The sequence below is a fragment of the Parus major genome, chromosome 26, assembly GCF_001522545.3.
Source record: "Parus major isolate Abel chromosome 26, Parus_major1.1, whole genome shotgun sequence".
Taxonomy (NCBI): domain Eukaryota; kingdom Metazoa; phylum Chordata; class Aves; order Passeriformes; family Paridae; genus Parus; species Parus major.
The window spans coordinates 4,504,282-4,519,610 of record NC_031795.1 but is presented as its reverse complement, the minus strand read 5'-3'; the positions used below and the strand labels follow the sequence as shown (position 1 = coordinate 4,519,610).

Below are 15,329 nucleotides of genomic sequence, written 5' to 3'. Positions count from 1 at the left end.
GGGATCTGTGGGGTGGGATCTGTGGGAATGGGGTTTGTGGGGTGGGATCTGCAGGGATGGGATCTGCAGGAATGGGGTCAGTGGGGTGGGGTTTGTGTAAATGGGGTTTGTGGGGTGGGATCTGTTTGGTGGGATTTATAGGAATGGGGTTTGTGGGGTGGGGGCTGCAGGAATGGGGTCAGTGGGGTGGGATCTGTGGGAATGGGGTTTGTGGGGTGGGATCTGCAGGAATAGGGTCTGTTGGAATGGGATCTGCAGGAATGGGGTCTGTGGGATCTGCAGGGATGGGATCTGTGGGGATGGGATCTGCAGGAATGGGGTCTGTGGGGTCTCCAGGAATGGGGTCAGTGGCAGTGGGGTCTCCATCCCCTCTCCTCTCCCACCCCACGGACCCCGCCGACTTTTTGCACATTTAAAAACTCCCCATTTGCCAAGCCCTGCCCTGTAACTCAACCCTTCCTCCTCTCCTGCTCCTGGCCACCACCTCCCCTCACCCTCCTCGTGTCACCCCCGCCCGGCACAAACCTGCGGTGGGAGACGGGGCTGGACCCCCCAAACAAACCCGGACCCCCTCCTCCCCCTGCTGCCATCACCCAGGCAGCGGCTGCGACCCTCGGAAACACCCTCGGAAATACCCTCAGAAATACCCTCAGAAACACCCTCGGAAACACCCCCGGCCTCTTCCCGGTGCTTTTGTTCGGGGGGATGCAGGTGCGGGGAAAAAAGCTCCAAAACGCCAAAGAAAAGCCGCTCCCGGTGCTGAATGGGGACGGCCCCGCCACCCCCGGGCGCCTTTTGTGTCCCCACCCCTCCGGGAAGGCTTCAGTGCCCCCTTTCACTCCTTGTTCGAGCCCCAAATAAATGCGGGCGGCTCGAGGGGGGCTCGGAGGTGCCTGGAAGGTGCAGCCCCTCCCCTGTGTAGCCCATGGCTTTTCGCCCTACATGAGTTCGGGAAAGCAATCACATAGGAATAAAAAGCCATAGACCACAGCAGAGGGCTTAGCCAGGATAAGGCAGCAGACTTTGGGAAAAGGGAAAGGAGAACGGGGGGGAAATGACTCTTTGGGGTGAGATGTGCTCGCTGCCCGTGACCAGCTGGGAGCACAGCCCCAAAATCAGGGCGGGATCCCATCCCAAAATCAGAGCGGGATCCCACCCCAAAATCAGGGCGGGTTTCTACCCCAAAATCAGAGCGGGATCCAACCCCAAAATCAGAGCGGCATCCCACCCCAAAATCAGGGTGGGTTTTACCCCAAAATCAGGGCAGGTTTCTACCCCAAAATCAAAGCGGGATCCCATCCCAAAATCAAAGCGGGATCCCACCCCAAAATCAGGGTGGGTTTTACCCCAAAATCAGAGCAGGATCCCATCCCAAAATCAGAGCGGGATCCCATCCCAAAATCAGAGCGGGATCCCATCCCAAAATCAGGGTGTGTTCCCACCCCAAAATCAGGGTGTGTTCCCACCCCAAAATCAGGGTGTGTTCCCACCCCAAAACCAGGAGGGTTCCCACCTCAAAATCAGGGTGGGATCCCATCCCAAAATCAGAGCGGGTTTCTACCCCAAAATCAGAGCGGGTTTCTACCCCAAAATCAGGGGGGTTCCCACCCCAAAATCAGGGGGGTTCCCACCCCAAAATCAGGGGTGTTCCCATCCCAAAATCAGGGGGGTTCCCACCCCAAAATCAGAGCAGGATCCCACCCCAAAACCAGGGTGCATTTTCACCCCAAAACCAGGGGGGTTCCTACCCCAAAAGCAGGGCGGGATCCCACCCCAACCCCCCCTCAGCACCACGGGGTGGCTTCTCCTGGGTTTTCCACAGCTCAGAGGGAGCGATCCCAGCCTGGAATGTTCCGTGTCCCAGCAGGGAGCTGACCCGGGCAGGAGGACCCCGTGCCCCGTGAGGAGCTGGGATGGCCGGGACAGCCAGAATTAATTGGAGCAGCCATGGAATGGTTGATTTTCCCCTCTCCCCGTATCCTGGCCACGGCCCCAGCTCATCCCTGGCAGCACCTGGCATCCTTTCCTCTTCCCAGGATCCCAAAAAACCCGACAAACTCGGAGCCACAACCCAGGCTGCACAAATGGAGCCGCACAAATTCCCACCTGCACATCCCCGCGTCCCTCTCCGAGGAGGAGCGGTGGGATAAATCCCATTTTTAGGGAGAAACACTCACCTCGGGGTGCAGCCTCACCCTGCCCCGCAGCTGCTCTGAAAAATCTGACTTTTAGGGCCAGCAGGGGACTCGCCCGGGGAGGCTGAGCAGGAGCTGCAGCCCGGCTGCCCCCACAGCTCACCTGGCTGCAGGTGGGTGCTCGGCCAGGTTCATCCAACAGAGCCGCCTTTGTGGGCTCAGACAAAGGCCCAAAGAAAAGTTTGGCTTCCAACCCTCCTCCCGCTCTCTTCCTCCCCCCCCTCGGGCCTTTTCGGGGGAGTTTCCGTCTCTGGAGCCACCAAAAGAGGCGCTCGGGACAAGGTGACGCGTTCCCCGGTTCCTCAGGAAAAGCCTCTCTGCACCTGGAGAAGCTCCTTGGGTGGCACCAGAGGTGTCCAGGCTGTCCCTGGGAACGCTCCGGCCTCTGCTGCCTCACCCCGCTCGTTCATTAGCGGCTGTTAATTGCCAGGAGCTGATGAGGTCAGGGTGGGGGAGTCCCCTCCTCACCATCCCCAGAATCCCTGGGAAATCCAGGTTTTCCAGCCGCGGGGATGGGAGGCAGGGAGGGATTTTGTTGTGCTTTTCAGTAGCAGAGAGTACGGCTTTGACCTCCCCAGCGAGCTCCTGGAGCGCGGGGCAGCTCAGAGCTGGCGTTTTCCCAAGGTTTTCCCTCTTTTATCTCCCGTGAGTGGCGAGGGGGAAGAGCCACGGTCCCCTCCGGGTGTCCCGAAACACGGAGCAGCCCTCGGTCCCAAAACTCCATCCCTGGGAGCAGGTGCTGCACTACTGGGAGGATCTTTTGGGGGGCACACCAGGACCCCCACACGGCTCCCCCTGCCCTGCCTGTCCTGCACCCACCCACCCCCAAATCCCTACGGATCACCCCCAAATCCCTCGGGACTGTCCTGCACCCACCCACCCCCAAATCCCTACGGATCACCCCCAAATCCCTCGGGAACAACCCCAACTCCTAAGGATCAACCCAAATACCACGGGAACAACCCCAACCCCTACGGATCAACCCCAATCCCTACGGATCAGCCCCGATCCCATCATGGAGAGACACAAACCCATCACTTTGTCCCTCCTGGCTCTCTGGGACGTGGCCCTGCGGCACACCCGGCCTTGCCCCGGCGGTGGCACCTGGCAGGGCACGGGCTGCTGTCCCCAGCACGAGGACACGTGTCCCTGCCGGTGCCACCGTGCCCTGTCCAAGCCTCAGGGACCCCAGGAGTGTCCGGAGGCTCCAGCCGAGCGCGCTGAGCTCACCTTTGGCAGCGTGGCACGGTCTCCGCGGGAAGGGCCCGGTGCCAGCGGGGACAGGGCTGGGGCGGCAGCGCCTTCACCGTCACAATCCTCATCCTCTCCTCCCCAAACCCCGGGGCAGGGGGTGCCCAGCGCTGCTCGGGGGGGTCACCCCGCTGCTCCCAGCCCGACAGAGGGGGGGTCTTTGGGACCCCCCAGCCTTTCTGGTGCTGCTCTCGTGGCTGAGCTGGTTGTGCTGCGAGGGGCTGGGAGCAGAGGGAGGGAGGGAAGGAGGGAGGGAGGGAGCGGGGTCAGGTATTTCTCCATCCCCGGCTCCGCAGGGCCGGTAACAAAGGCGCTATTGAACTGCAGCCGCTCTGGTCTGTGAAGCAGAAACCTCTTGTATCTCCTCGGGTGCCTTTGATCTGCCTCCCCCGGTGGGATGGGGATTACTCATGTCCTGCTGCTCGGGCACCGCTGCCAGCGCGGCCCGGGGAGGGGGACAAACCCCCCGCGGGGGTCTCGGGGAATGTCACAGCCCTTCCCCTGCACCCCCGAACCTCGCAGCTCCCAAAACTTTCGGGGAGCCACGAGGCGCTGGGCCGAGCGCAGGGCCGGGAGGAGCCGCGCTCTGCGCCTCGCATTCCTCTCCTGTAATTAAAGCCGGTGCGCTGGGCGGAGGGGGAATTTCCCAAAGGGTTTTACTGGCGTCTGGACAAGGGTCAGACAATGAGAACATTTGACAGGGTGCCCAAATCCGCTGTATCTTGGATACGCTCAAAGCCTCCCCCGTGCTCCTCGTCCCAGGCGCTGCTTTGGGGGAGGTTTGGGCAGGTGGGGACGGCGCGGGGGGAGCTTGGGGACTCTCACGAAACTCCCGCAGCCCTCAAGGCAGCCAGGCTGCCCCAAAAATGCCAACGCTTGAACATCACAAGCCCTGGAAGAGCATTCCCGGCGGGATTCGCCCGGAAATCCCTGGCAGAGGCACCGAACGCACCTTGGAGACTCTCAGTGCTCGGATCGATGCTTTAAAAAGCGCTTTGCTGCCTTCAGCAGGTCCCTGCCTCCCTCCCTGGGGATCCAGGGGCACCGGGGGCTTATCCTGGTTTTTCCAGTCCCGGGGGATATTTGGGATGCTCTGACAGCCATCCCGGCTTCCCAAAAGCACTCGAGCGCCTTTGGAAACCTCAGCCCCTCCTGCCGCTCTTGTTCCCCCCTGCAGAAATCCCTCAGCACCCGGGGAGGCTCGAGTGGGAGCAGGGGGGCCCCTAAATGAGGCCACCCGAAATTAGAGCTCAGGAGGATCCTCCACGGAGCCAAGGGCTCCCCAGCACCGTTCCCGAGGCTCATTCCCGCTTTTCCCAGCTCCCTGCCCTCGCCCCAGGCGTGCGGAGAGCCCGGGACGCGTGCGGGAGGCTGCCCCGAAATGAGAGACGGACGCAAATAAAACCCCCGGGAGAGAACCGGGACGGACGGACGGACGGACACCCCAGAGCAGAGCCTGGAGCACCTCGTCTTCCACAGAGATCCGCGCCAGCTGCATCCCAAGGAGGTGGAATCAGCCTTTGCTTTGGGGGAATCGGCTGCAGGTCCCCCAGCCCCCAAATTCCTGGTGGATTTTTAAACTTCAAAGCTCAGATTTTGGGGAGCAGCTCGAGCCAGAGTTTGGGCAACAATCCGTTTTGGAGCTGTCTTTGACAAGTGGCTCCAGCCCGGGCAGATTAAATCTCCTAATCACATTTCCGAGGCGCCCGGGATCACGAATTGGGGATTTAAGGAATATTTGTCATTGCAATAATGTCATTTCCCAGCCTTTCCCTGCTCCTCCAAGTCCTTATGCCTGAACTTTTTGGCTTTGTGGGAACATCTCCCGTGGGAAAAGGGAGGCTCCGGAACATTTGTGGTGCAGCTGGAGGTGCAGCGGTTGTTGTTTGTACATCCCATGGATGGGGCGATTACGGGGTTATTTATGGATTTTAATCAGTTTTCTCATCACCACCTGATTTCCCACTGCGAGCTGCCTGAATCTTTGCAGAATTCCTGATAAATCTTCCAGGAATAAAAAGGGGGAAGCTGAGGAACCCCTCAGATCCTGCGAAACTCAGGAGAGCAGAGTTCCCCCTGCTTCCCTGCGGAGCTGAGGGTGAGAGCGCGGCGTCTCCAACGCCTTTATGGGAGAATTCCAGGGAAATGCGCTCCATAAATCCCTGTTTTCAGCCATGGCAGCATCACAGGCAGGGCCCAGCTCCCTTCCCCGGGATGCAGCCACGGAAAATCCACTTTGGGAAGGGCCAAACCTCTCCTGATTTTCCAGGTGCACACAAAACCTGGTTCCTTCCAGAGCACGGAAGCTGCTCTGGTTTGTTTGGAGGAGGGAAAAGAAATCTTTCATTCCTGCACCTCACTCCCACTGGGATGTTCCTGCCCACCTCCCTCCAGGAGCTCAGACGCTGCTCCCTCCAGCCCAGGAGGTGTTTTCCTTCTCCAGAGGGAATTCCAGGCTTTTCCTGCAGCAGGAATTTGTGGTGAGGTGCTGAGCGGGACAGCGCTGTCCCCACACCAGGCAGCCCCACAGAGTGGCTTTTCCACGGAGCCTGAGGTTGCAGAAATGTTCCCCCAGGACACGTTTGAGCCAGCAGGGACATTTCACATCTCCAGTTCATTTGTCCCACTCAGCTTCAGGCACAAAACCAGCCTGGAGGAGCTGCAACCTCTCCTTCCCACTTTTCCATCAGGAGCAGCTCGCCACTCACAGCCCTCCTTCCCTCTTCCCCACAGGACTTATTTTAGGTGAAAAGGTTTTACTTTGTACCAAGAGAAAAAAAATCTCCTCCAGCCTTAAACGATCTCATTTCTCATCTTGCTGGGAAAACTTGGGATAAATTCATTTCTGTTCGCTCTGCAAACCAACAAATCCATCCTTGAGCAGGGAAATGACCCAGCATCCCAAAATCATGACTTGTGAACCCCAGGTCACAGCCCAAATCCCAAATCCTTCTGCTCAGCCTCACCGCCCTTCGAAGAGCCCCAGCTCCCCCGGATTTATTTCCATGGGAAATAAATGATGGGAGAAGCAGAGAGAGAAGGGACGAGATAACGACCCAGGTCTGTTCCTGCTCACTCCATCCATTTTTCCATGGAGCCCATTAGGAGAGGGCGGCAGCAGCTCGGGGATCCAGGGAAGGTCCTCACTAACAAGATCCTCCCGGGCCTTTTAGCACATTCCCGGTCGCAGATTGCTCAGCTCCCGCTGTAATTAAGTCTGGGCTGTGAGGCAGGAGCTGCCGCAGAAGCCGGGGGGGAATTGGTCTCGATTTACCAGAGCAGCTGCAGGGCCGGTGAGGGATGGTTTGGATTGGGCAGGGATCAGGATCAATGGTCTGGATCAGGAAGGGATCAGGGGTCAGTGGTCTGGATCAGAAAGGGATGGGGGATTGATGGTTTGGATTGGGATCAATGGTCTGGATCGGGCAGGGATGGGGGATTGATGGTCTGGATCAGGCAGGGATGGGAATCGATGGTCTGGATCGGGCAGGGATGGGGGATCGATGGTCTGGATTTGGATCTGGATGAGGCTCAGTGGTCTGGATTGGGCAGGGATCAGGGGTCTATGGTCTGGATCACTCAGGGATGGGGGATTGATGGTCTGATCCTGGCAGAGATCAGGAGTCAGTGGGCTGGTCCTGGCAGGGATGGGGAGGCTGGTCCTGGCAGGGATCAGGGGTCAGTGGGCTGGTCCTGGCAGGGATCAGGGGTCAGTGGGCTGGTCCTGGCAGGGGTCAGGGGTCAGTGGGCTGGTCCTGGCAGGGGTCAGGGGTCAGTGGATTGGTCCTGGCAGGGGTCAGGGGTCAGTGGGCTGGTCCTGGCAGGGACGTGGAGCTGCAGCTGAGCCACCCTGGGCAGTGCAGAGCTGGATCCTGGTGAGAATTTCCTGCTCCCCTCAGAACTGCAGGAACTCCAGTTGGGACAGGAGGGAGATGGGCTGAAGGGGCAGTTCAGCAGCCAGGAGTGACCAGAGGAACAGAGATGGAGGAATCAGATGGGGAAGGTGAGGAAAGAGCCCCCTGGGGCTACAGGAATGCTTTGTCCAGGGGTGAAAGGTGAAGGGAGAGTAAAACCCTCAGCTCCAGGGGCCACTTCAGCTCCCTCAGGGTCCTTCTGTGGGTTTAGCCCATCTCAGGTGAGCCCAGGAACTCCAGGGACATCACCCCGGGCTCAAACTTGGGAAGAAAATATCTCAACCCTTCTCCCACATCACCCTTCAGGGCTGAGTCCTCCAGGGCAGGACTGGGGGGCAGTTCCTGGGGATTTAGAGAATATTTGTCATTGTAAAAATGTCACTCCCCAGCCTTTCCCTTGTTCTCCAAGTCACCATTCTCAGACTTTTTGGCCTTACAGGAATATTTCCCATGGAAAAAAAGAGGCTCCAGAAGATTTCTTGGACAGCTGGAGGGGCTCAGCCTCACTCAGCCTCTCCCAGGGTTTGGGAATCCCTGTCAGGGCACCAAGTTTGCTCTGGGTTTGGGGTTTCAGGGCCACGCTGAGCCCAGGGAAGGACCTGACAGCCAGGTCCTCACCCCAGGACCGTCCCTGGTACAACAGGCAGGGGTGTGTGTAGGAAATGTGGGACTGGAATGAGAGACAGCGCAGGGATCAGCCCCGGGAGAGGGAGCAGGACCAGCCCGGAGCAGCTGCAGTGCCAGGGGCATCCTCGGAGCCAGGTCCAAGGGGAGGCAGATGTGGGATATTGGCACTGCCAGCCCTGAAATTCCCTGAAATTCCCTGAAATTCCTCATTATTCCCTTTTCCCAGATCACCGAGAGGTGACACAGGGTGGCACCTCCAGCAGCAGCAGGGATCACCCGGAGCCGGCCTGGAGCTGTCCCCTGCCAAGGGACAGCCACCCCCGCAGGGGTCCCAGCCCCACGGGGACACCCAGAGGTGCTCTGAGTGTCCCAAACCTGTCCCCGAGCCTGCTCTGCCTGCCTGGAGCCAGCCCTGCTCCCACGCATCGCTCGCTCTGCCACCACTCCCTGGGGACACACAAACCCAGGGAGGGGACAGACAGACCCCGGGAGGGGACACACAGACCCCGGGAGGGGACACAGAAATCCCGGGAGGGGACACACAGACCCCGGGGAGGGACACACAGACCCGGGGAGGGGACACACAGACCCCGGGAGGGGACGCACAGACCCCGGGAGGGGACACACAGACCCCGGGAGGGACACACAGACCCCGGGAGGGGACACAGAAATCCCTGGAGGGGACACACAAACGACACACAGACCCGGGGAGGGGACACACAGACCCCCGGAGGGGACACACAGACCCCCGGAGGGGACAGACAGACCCCGGGAGGGGACAGACAGACCCCGGGGAGGGGACAGACAGACCCCGGGAGGGGACACACAGACCCCGGGAGGGGACACACAGACCCCGGGAGGGGACACACAGATCCCGGGAGGGGACACCCTCAGCGGAGAGCGGCCCAGGGCTGGGCTCGCCCTCCCCTCTCCTCAGTGGCACTGAAGCTTCTGGCAGGGAAAAATCCTCATTTTCCCGACTCCAGACACGTGAAAACACCGCAGCACACACAGAGCCCCCGGAGCATCCCCCAAATCCCGGCGCGAGCCTCCGGGACCCATCCGGGCTGCCCGGACCCCCCCGGGACCCTCGAGCCGGTACCACAACACACCTGAATTAACAGCGGCGAGCAGGTGACGCCAAAATCGCTGCAATTCCTCTCTCCGAATCCTTAATCTGCTTTTCCCCGGCTGACATCAGCGCTCAGGTTGGTACACGCACCGCTTCCCTTATCTTTCTTTGGGATTACCTCATCGGAGAGGACCTGGAGAGCCTCCCTCTCCCTCTTTCCTCCTCTCCCTCTCCCTCTTTCCCCCTCTCCCTCTCCCTCTTTCCCCCTCTCGGGGTTTGGAGCCGCAAGTTTGCAGCCGGAGGAGGGAATGGCTGGGATGAAGCTCCAGCAGCACCCCCAGCCCTGCCGGCCGCATCCTTCCAGGCTCCAGGGAGATCCAGGGAGATCCAGGGAGATCCAGGGAGATCCAGGGAGATCCAGGCAGCTCCAGATCCTCTCCGTACCCTTCGGAAACCCAAACGCTCCTCCCGCACCAGGCGGAGGCTCCGTGGGGTTGATTCCCCCTGCAAACAATGCCCGAGTGTTTGCACACACACACACACAGAGCCCCCGCTTCGCTTGGGGGGCACAAAAAAAACTTCAATTCGTCCACAGGAACACCCGTTCCAAGCCTGGAATCCAACAGTTAACGAGCTGGCGTGTAATTAGCTGATAACTGCCTTAGCATGTGTTGCATGTAATTCTCTGTCAACATAAATAATGGGAATGTAACACGAATATACCCGCGCAACTCAGAAATATTCATACGGAGATGAATTTTGACCAATTCAGGATTATTTTCACCCAAAACAAAGCAAATCTCTTTTTTTTTTTCCCAAGCTCACCAGCTACCTCCACAAGAAGAGAACCACAGCAAGCCACAGCCACCCTTCAGCCACGAGAATTAAATCCATAAATCCCCACATTTTCAGCTCGGGGTTGCTTTGGGATGCTCCGGGCTGGAATTCCCGGGGATGCTGCCCAGGTGAGGCAGCCGGGAGCGGGGGGGATTCAGGTGCTCCAGCTCCGATCCCACCGCGGGCTGAGCGTTCCCCCGGTGCCCCCTCACGCTCTCAACTCCTGCAGGCAAAGCTCCAGACAAAGAAAGCGAGAGAAAAACGCCGTCTTACTTTTTTTTTCCTCCTCCTTTTTTTTTTTTTCCCCTCCTTTTCTTTTTTTTTTCTCATTTTTTTATCTCATTTTTTTTCCTCCTTTTCTTTTTCCTCATTTTTTTTTCCTCCTTTCCCGCTCCTCTTTCCCCCTCCTCCGTCTCACCCGCGGGACTCCAGCGATTCTTCTGGGAGTTGCTGGGGGGAAATCCTGCAAAGCAACTTCAGGAGGCTCTGGAGCCCATCGGAGGCAGCGGGGAGGGCTCGGCCGGCGGAGCAGAGACGGAACAAAAGCCCGAGCGATGCTGAATTAGGTGCCTTTCCTAATTGTAAAGGAGGATTGTGAGGCTGTGTGTGGCTGCGGGGCGGGAGGGGGCGGGTGAAGGGGCGATGGGGAGAGGCCTCCATCCCTCCCTCCCACCCGGCTGGGCCCGCAACCCCGAGCCGAGCTGCTGCATAAATTATCTCCTGCTTAAATTATCTCCTCTTCTCCATCCCTGCCTCCCGAGCCGCGCATCCCCCGGGCTCCCCCGCTCCGCGCACGGAGGATGCGGTACCCAGGGCAGGGTCCCCGCTGCCCCCCGCCCCGGGCAGCCTCTCCCAGCGGCTCTTCCCGGCCTTTCCAGCCTCTCCCAGTTCTTCCCGGCTCGCCTCTCTCCTGCTTCCCCCGTTCCTGCTTTGTCTCCGGCCCCGAGCAGACACAAAAGAGCCTCTGACCTGGGAGGAGAAATCTCCTTTTCCAGGGAAAGAATCAAAAAGCCCATCCGAGGTCTCCGGTGCGCGCTCTGAGCAGGCAGGGGATTAAAACTGCCTGGGAAAAGGAGGCAGCATTGCTCCCCTAATGAGTGTAATTAGCGGGGTGAGGATGGAAGCGGCTTTCCCTGCGGCTTTCCCTGGCTGCCCGCGCTCTTCCATTGGGGTTTTTTTGGGGAAAAACAGCGTTTTGTCACTTCCAGGAGCCGCTGGGGCAGGAGCTGGCCCTGGGTGCAGCTCTCTGTGCCTGGATCACCTCGGTCTCCAAGCAGGGAGGTTCAGACAGGATTAAATCCCAAACACCCATCCCGAGTTCTCCGGGGTTTGGCAAAGCCAAGTCGGGTTTGGGACCCTTTTTTTGTTGTTGTTTTTTTTTTTTGTTGTTCCTTTCCGCGGCTCGTTGCTATCACTCCACCTCAGCTCTCCCAAATCCAGGGGGACAGGGCCCTGGAGGGGGACAAGGACCCTCCGTGCTCTCTGCCCTCTGAATGACTCCAAAAATCCAAATTTTAGCCGCAGATTTCGGCTGCGAGGATGTGGGGGAGGCGTGGGATGGGCTGAGGATGGAGCAGCGTCCATCCTGCGCATCCTTCCCCTAAATGAGGGTGGGACAAGCGATGTTGGGGCAGTTCATTAACTGCTGGGCCTAATGAGCTGCTCCAAGGAGCCTGGGATGAGGGGACAATGCTGGATCTGGGATTGCCGGGGCAGGAGGTCCAGGAAGGGCTGATCCATCTCCCAGCATCTTCTCCTCTCCGACATTGTGCTCACTTGTTGTTTTTTTTTTTTTATTTTATTATTTTTATTTAATTGTCTTGCTGTCCCTCATTTGCATAATCCCCCATAATGCAGCGCAGCAGGACTTTTGCTCTGAGCTAATAAATAGACGACAAAAATAAACGTGTCATGTAAGATTTGCTTCCATTCCTTGCCTTTGTGAGGGAGCTTTCACCGAGGGATGACGCTGCCGGCCTTGATCTCACAGGAGCACGAGCAGCGATTTCCCCGAGCCCCTGGTGCTCAACTTTGCCAGATGTTTCCAGCTGAACTCGGCGGCGAGCGGCAGGAAAAGGTGGCTGTGGAACACCGGGATGCGCCTCAGGCAGCCCGGGGATCGCTCCCAAAGCTCTTCCCCCAAATCACCCCACCCTAAAAACGTCCCCCAGCCCACCAAAAAGTTCCTCTCTGTGTTATTTTTTTGCCGTGATGGGCAGGCAGGTGCCTGGGGCGCTTTGTTTTTGGAGTGTTTAATTCAGAATTTCGGAGCGCTGGGGTTTCCTCGCCTCCCCGGAGCCTTGCCCGGCTCTGCTCTCACCGTGGTGTTGAATTACTGATGAAATTCGCTCCCTGAGCTGAGGAAAAGGAGAAATCCCTGTGCCATGAGTGGGATCACAAAAAGCACAAGGTGTCTTTGCTGCAGGAGGATTTCCCCCTTGGCTGGGTGAGAATTTATCTCTCCCCTTCCAAGAAATGGGCTGGATGGAGCTCGGGATGGGAACAGCAGAGATCCCACCCCAAAACAGCCTCAGCAGGCTCCGAGTGTCAAAACACGACTCTAGAATGAATTTGCTGGGTGTTTTCCCAGGATGGAGCTGATCTGGAAGTGCTGGAGAGTCCCTGGAATCCAGAGGATCCCTGGAATGCCGGGTCTGTGGGGACATTTGGTCCTGACGGAGCAATGAGGCTCCTCAGATTCCCGGAGCTGTAAAAGGGATGATTCCTTTGAAATTCCTGGGGATTTCACACCTCCTGCATTCCAGCACTTGGGTTTTCCCTCTTTTTTTTCCCCCAGCCTTGCAATCCTGGAGGATCCTCAGCTCCGACCTAAGAACGCTTCAGCATTTCCCACTGTTTGCTGAGAAAAGCCTGAAAACACCAATCCTAAAGGGTAAAATCTACAAGAGAAATAAAAACCTGATAACAGGCGAGGCTGCTTATTTATCTTTTAAACCCTGACCCATTTTACCTCATTTTTATGGCTGACTCTGGAGTGGGAGAGCTTTCCACCCCGGGAAAAAAAACCCACCCACAACAAATCCTCTCCCAGCTCACCCCAGCAGCAAAATCTTCACCCTCGCGGTCCGGAGCAGCCTCTGAGCACCAGATCCATGAGCTGGGATGAGGGAATGGAGCTCTGGGAGCCGGGAAAGCAGAGATCCGTGAGGATGGGAAGGGAAAAGCAGCGGGAATGAGGCACGGATGGCTCTGGAGTCTCCCTCCAGGATGCAGCGAATAATTTCCCTTTTCCCCACAGCGCCGGGGCGAGAGGACGGGATCATCCGTCTTCATTACACGCCTGGAATAGGCTCTGTCAGGTTCTGCTGGAAAACCAATCCATATTCCCTGGGCCTGGCTGCTCCCACCAGGAGCTCCTCGGCACCAGGACATGCCAGGCACCAGCACAGGTCCTGGGGGGACACAAACACCTCCAATTATTGCCCCTCACATTCTGGTTTTTAAATGAGTTCACGCTTTTCCTCCCGAGGATCCCCGGGGGGTTTCCCTTCTCAGGGAGCAGAACAAATCTCCGGTCACAAAAGGGAAGGGGTTGTTCAGGGAGAGGAAATCACCCTGGAAAGTTTTATTTGCCCGGTTGCAATCGCAGAAGCGCTCTCAGATGGCAAACGAATCAGAGCTCCCACCCTCCAGGGATCAGCAGCTGGAGATGGGCTCAGCAGCATTCCCGCTGCTCCAGAGGAACACCAGACCCTGGCATGGGGTCAGGGCACACAGGTCCCATCCAGCATGTCTTTGGATGTGGAATTTGGATTTGGGGTCTTTACCAGGAGCTGCTGGAAGCAGCAGCTGCCGGATCCTGGTCGGGGCAAGCACCCAGGAGCCCCCAAAGTGACCTCAGGCCTGATGTGACCCCTCCATGCCCACCCTCCAGGCCCTTCCTGGGGCAGGAACGGGGGTCTGCTGATGCCCCCTGCCCCAGGGAGCTCCTCCACGGCCCTTTCCACACCTCGTGGCCCTGCTCCTGCTGCAGCAGAAGGCTCCCAGCAGGCGAGACAAGCCCCATCCATCTCGCTCCCAGCGCGGCCACACAACTAAAAATAAACCAATAAAGGAGCAATGGCCTCGAGAGCTGCAGCAGCTGCAGCAGCAGCGGTGCAGTTACAGCAGAGAGAGCTGCAGCAGCGGTGCAATCAGCAGAGAGAGCTGCAGCAGCAGCGGTGCAATCACAGCAGAGAGAGCTGCAGCAGCTGCAGTGGTGCAGTTACAGCAGAGAGAGCTGCAGCAGCTGCATCCAGCTCTGTGGCAAGGCAGGACCCCCAGGGCCCCCCTGCCCCTCTGTGCCAGCAGCTGCTGCAGCCCCACAGCCCCAGCTCTGCCCCACTGATCTTCCCCCAGCTCCCCGGACAGAGGGGAGGTTTAGGTGGGATTTTGGGCAGGAATTGTTCCCTGGAAGGGTGTCCAGGGTGTCCAGAGGAGCTGGGGCTGCCCCTGGATCCCTGGAAGTGCCCAAGGCCAGGTTGGACAGGGTTTGGAGCAGCCTGGGACAGCGGGAGGTGGAACTGTGTGGGCTTTAAGGTCCCTTCCAAGCCCAACCAGTCTGAGTTCCATGATTATTGCAGGGTTTGGGGTGATCAAACAGCAAATCAACCCCCCAGCCCTGTGTGAGGATCAACTTCTGTGGGGTGAAAAGCCCAGTTTGGGACAACACCCCCAGCCCTCCTTTCTGTCAGTTTTAATGAAGGGTCTGTTCAAGTTCTGCTCCTCTCCACTGTCCCAGCAGCCGAATGTGACTCCAGGGACCCCGATCCTGGTGGTGCCCTGTCCCTGATCCTATCCTTGATCCTGTCCCTGGCCCTGTCCCTGTCCCTGATCCTGTCCCTGTCCCCTGGCCCTGGCTCTGATCCTGTCCCCTGGCCCTGGGCAGCTCCAGCCTGCCGGGACACTCTGGACATTTTCCCCCATTGGTCATGGAGCTGTCCCGGGATTTTTGGAAAGGGGAGATGAATTTCGGGGATCTCTGGGCTCCAGTTTCCCCCGGCTTTGGCTCTGCCGGGCTCTCGTCCTCCGCGGCTGCTGCTGCTGGAATTCTGATTCCGCGCTGCCAAATCTGCGGGGCTGCGAACGCCTTCCCGCTCCTGATTAATGTGAGTAATTTCTGCTTGAAAGGAGGTTTGAAATGAGCAGCCGAGGGGAAGCGAGCGGTGAGGGTTCCCCCCAGTCCCCCCCTCCCCCGGCGCTCGCTGCTGTTTGCATTTCCCAGCTCGGGGATGGGCGAGCAGCTGAACAGACTCGCTGGCCCCGATTCAGCGCGGCAGAAGGTGCGGGAGGCGGGGGGGTCTGCGGGGATGGGTGGGGGGACAAGCCAGGGGACCCCGGGCCCGAGACAGGAGGGGAAGGACCCCCGGAGCCCGGGATAGGAGGGGAAAGGACCCCCGGAGCCCGGGACAAGAGAGGAAAGGACCCCCGGAC

At 58.8% G+C, this 15,329-nt stretch overlaps 1 protein-coding gene and 1 long non-coding RNA gene across 2 annotated transcripts in view; one reads left to right on the top strand and one right to left on the bottom strand.

The window, feature by feature from the left end:
* The window catches only part of LOC107215036 (translation initiation factor IF-2-like), a 12,154-nt gene extending 8,637 nt beyond the window's left edge, over nucleotides 1-3,517 (bottom strand). Inside the window, exons 1-2 of the mRNA XM_033519849.1 lie at nucleotides 3,426-3,517; nucleotides 2,178-2,596 (exon numbers count right to left, since the gene is read on the bottom strand). Coding sequence (XP_033375740.1) covers nucleotides 2,178-2,596; nucleotides 3,426-3,517 — 511 coding nt within the window. The remainder of the gene's footprint in view (nucleotides 1-2,177; nucleotides 2,597-3,425) is intronic.
* A 5,309-nt stretch (nucleotides 3,518-8,826) lies between these two features.
* On the top strand, nucleotides 8,827-11,949 carry LOC107215037. Its single transcript, XR_001525089.2, has 3 exons — nucleotides 8,827-9,195; nucleotides 9,880-10,024; nucleotides 10,329-11,949. It is a non-coding gene; the product is annotated as an uncharacterized LOC107215037 (long non-coding RNA).
* The last annotated feature ends 3,380 nt before the right edge of the window (nucleotides 11,950-15,329 follow it).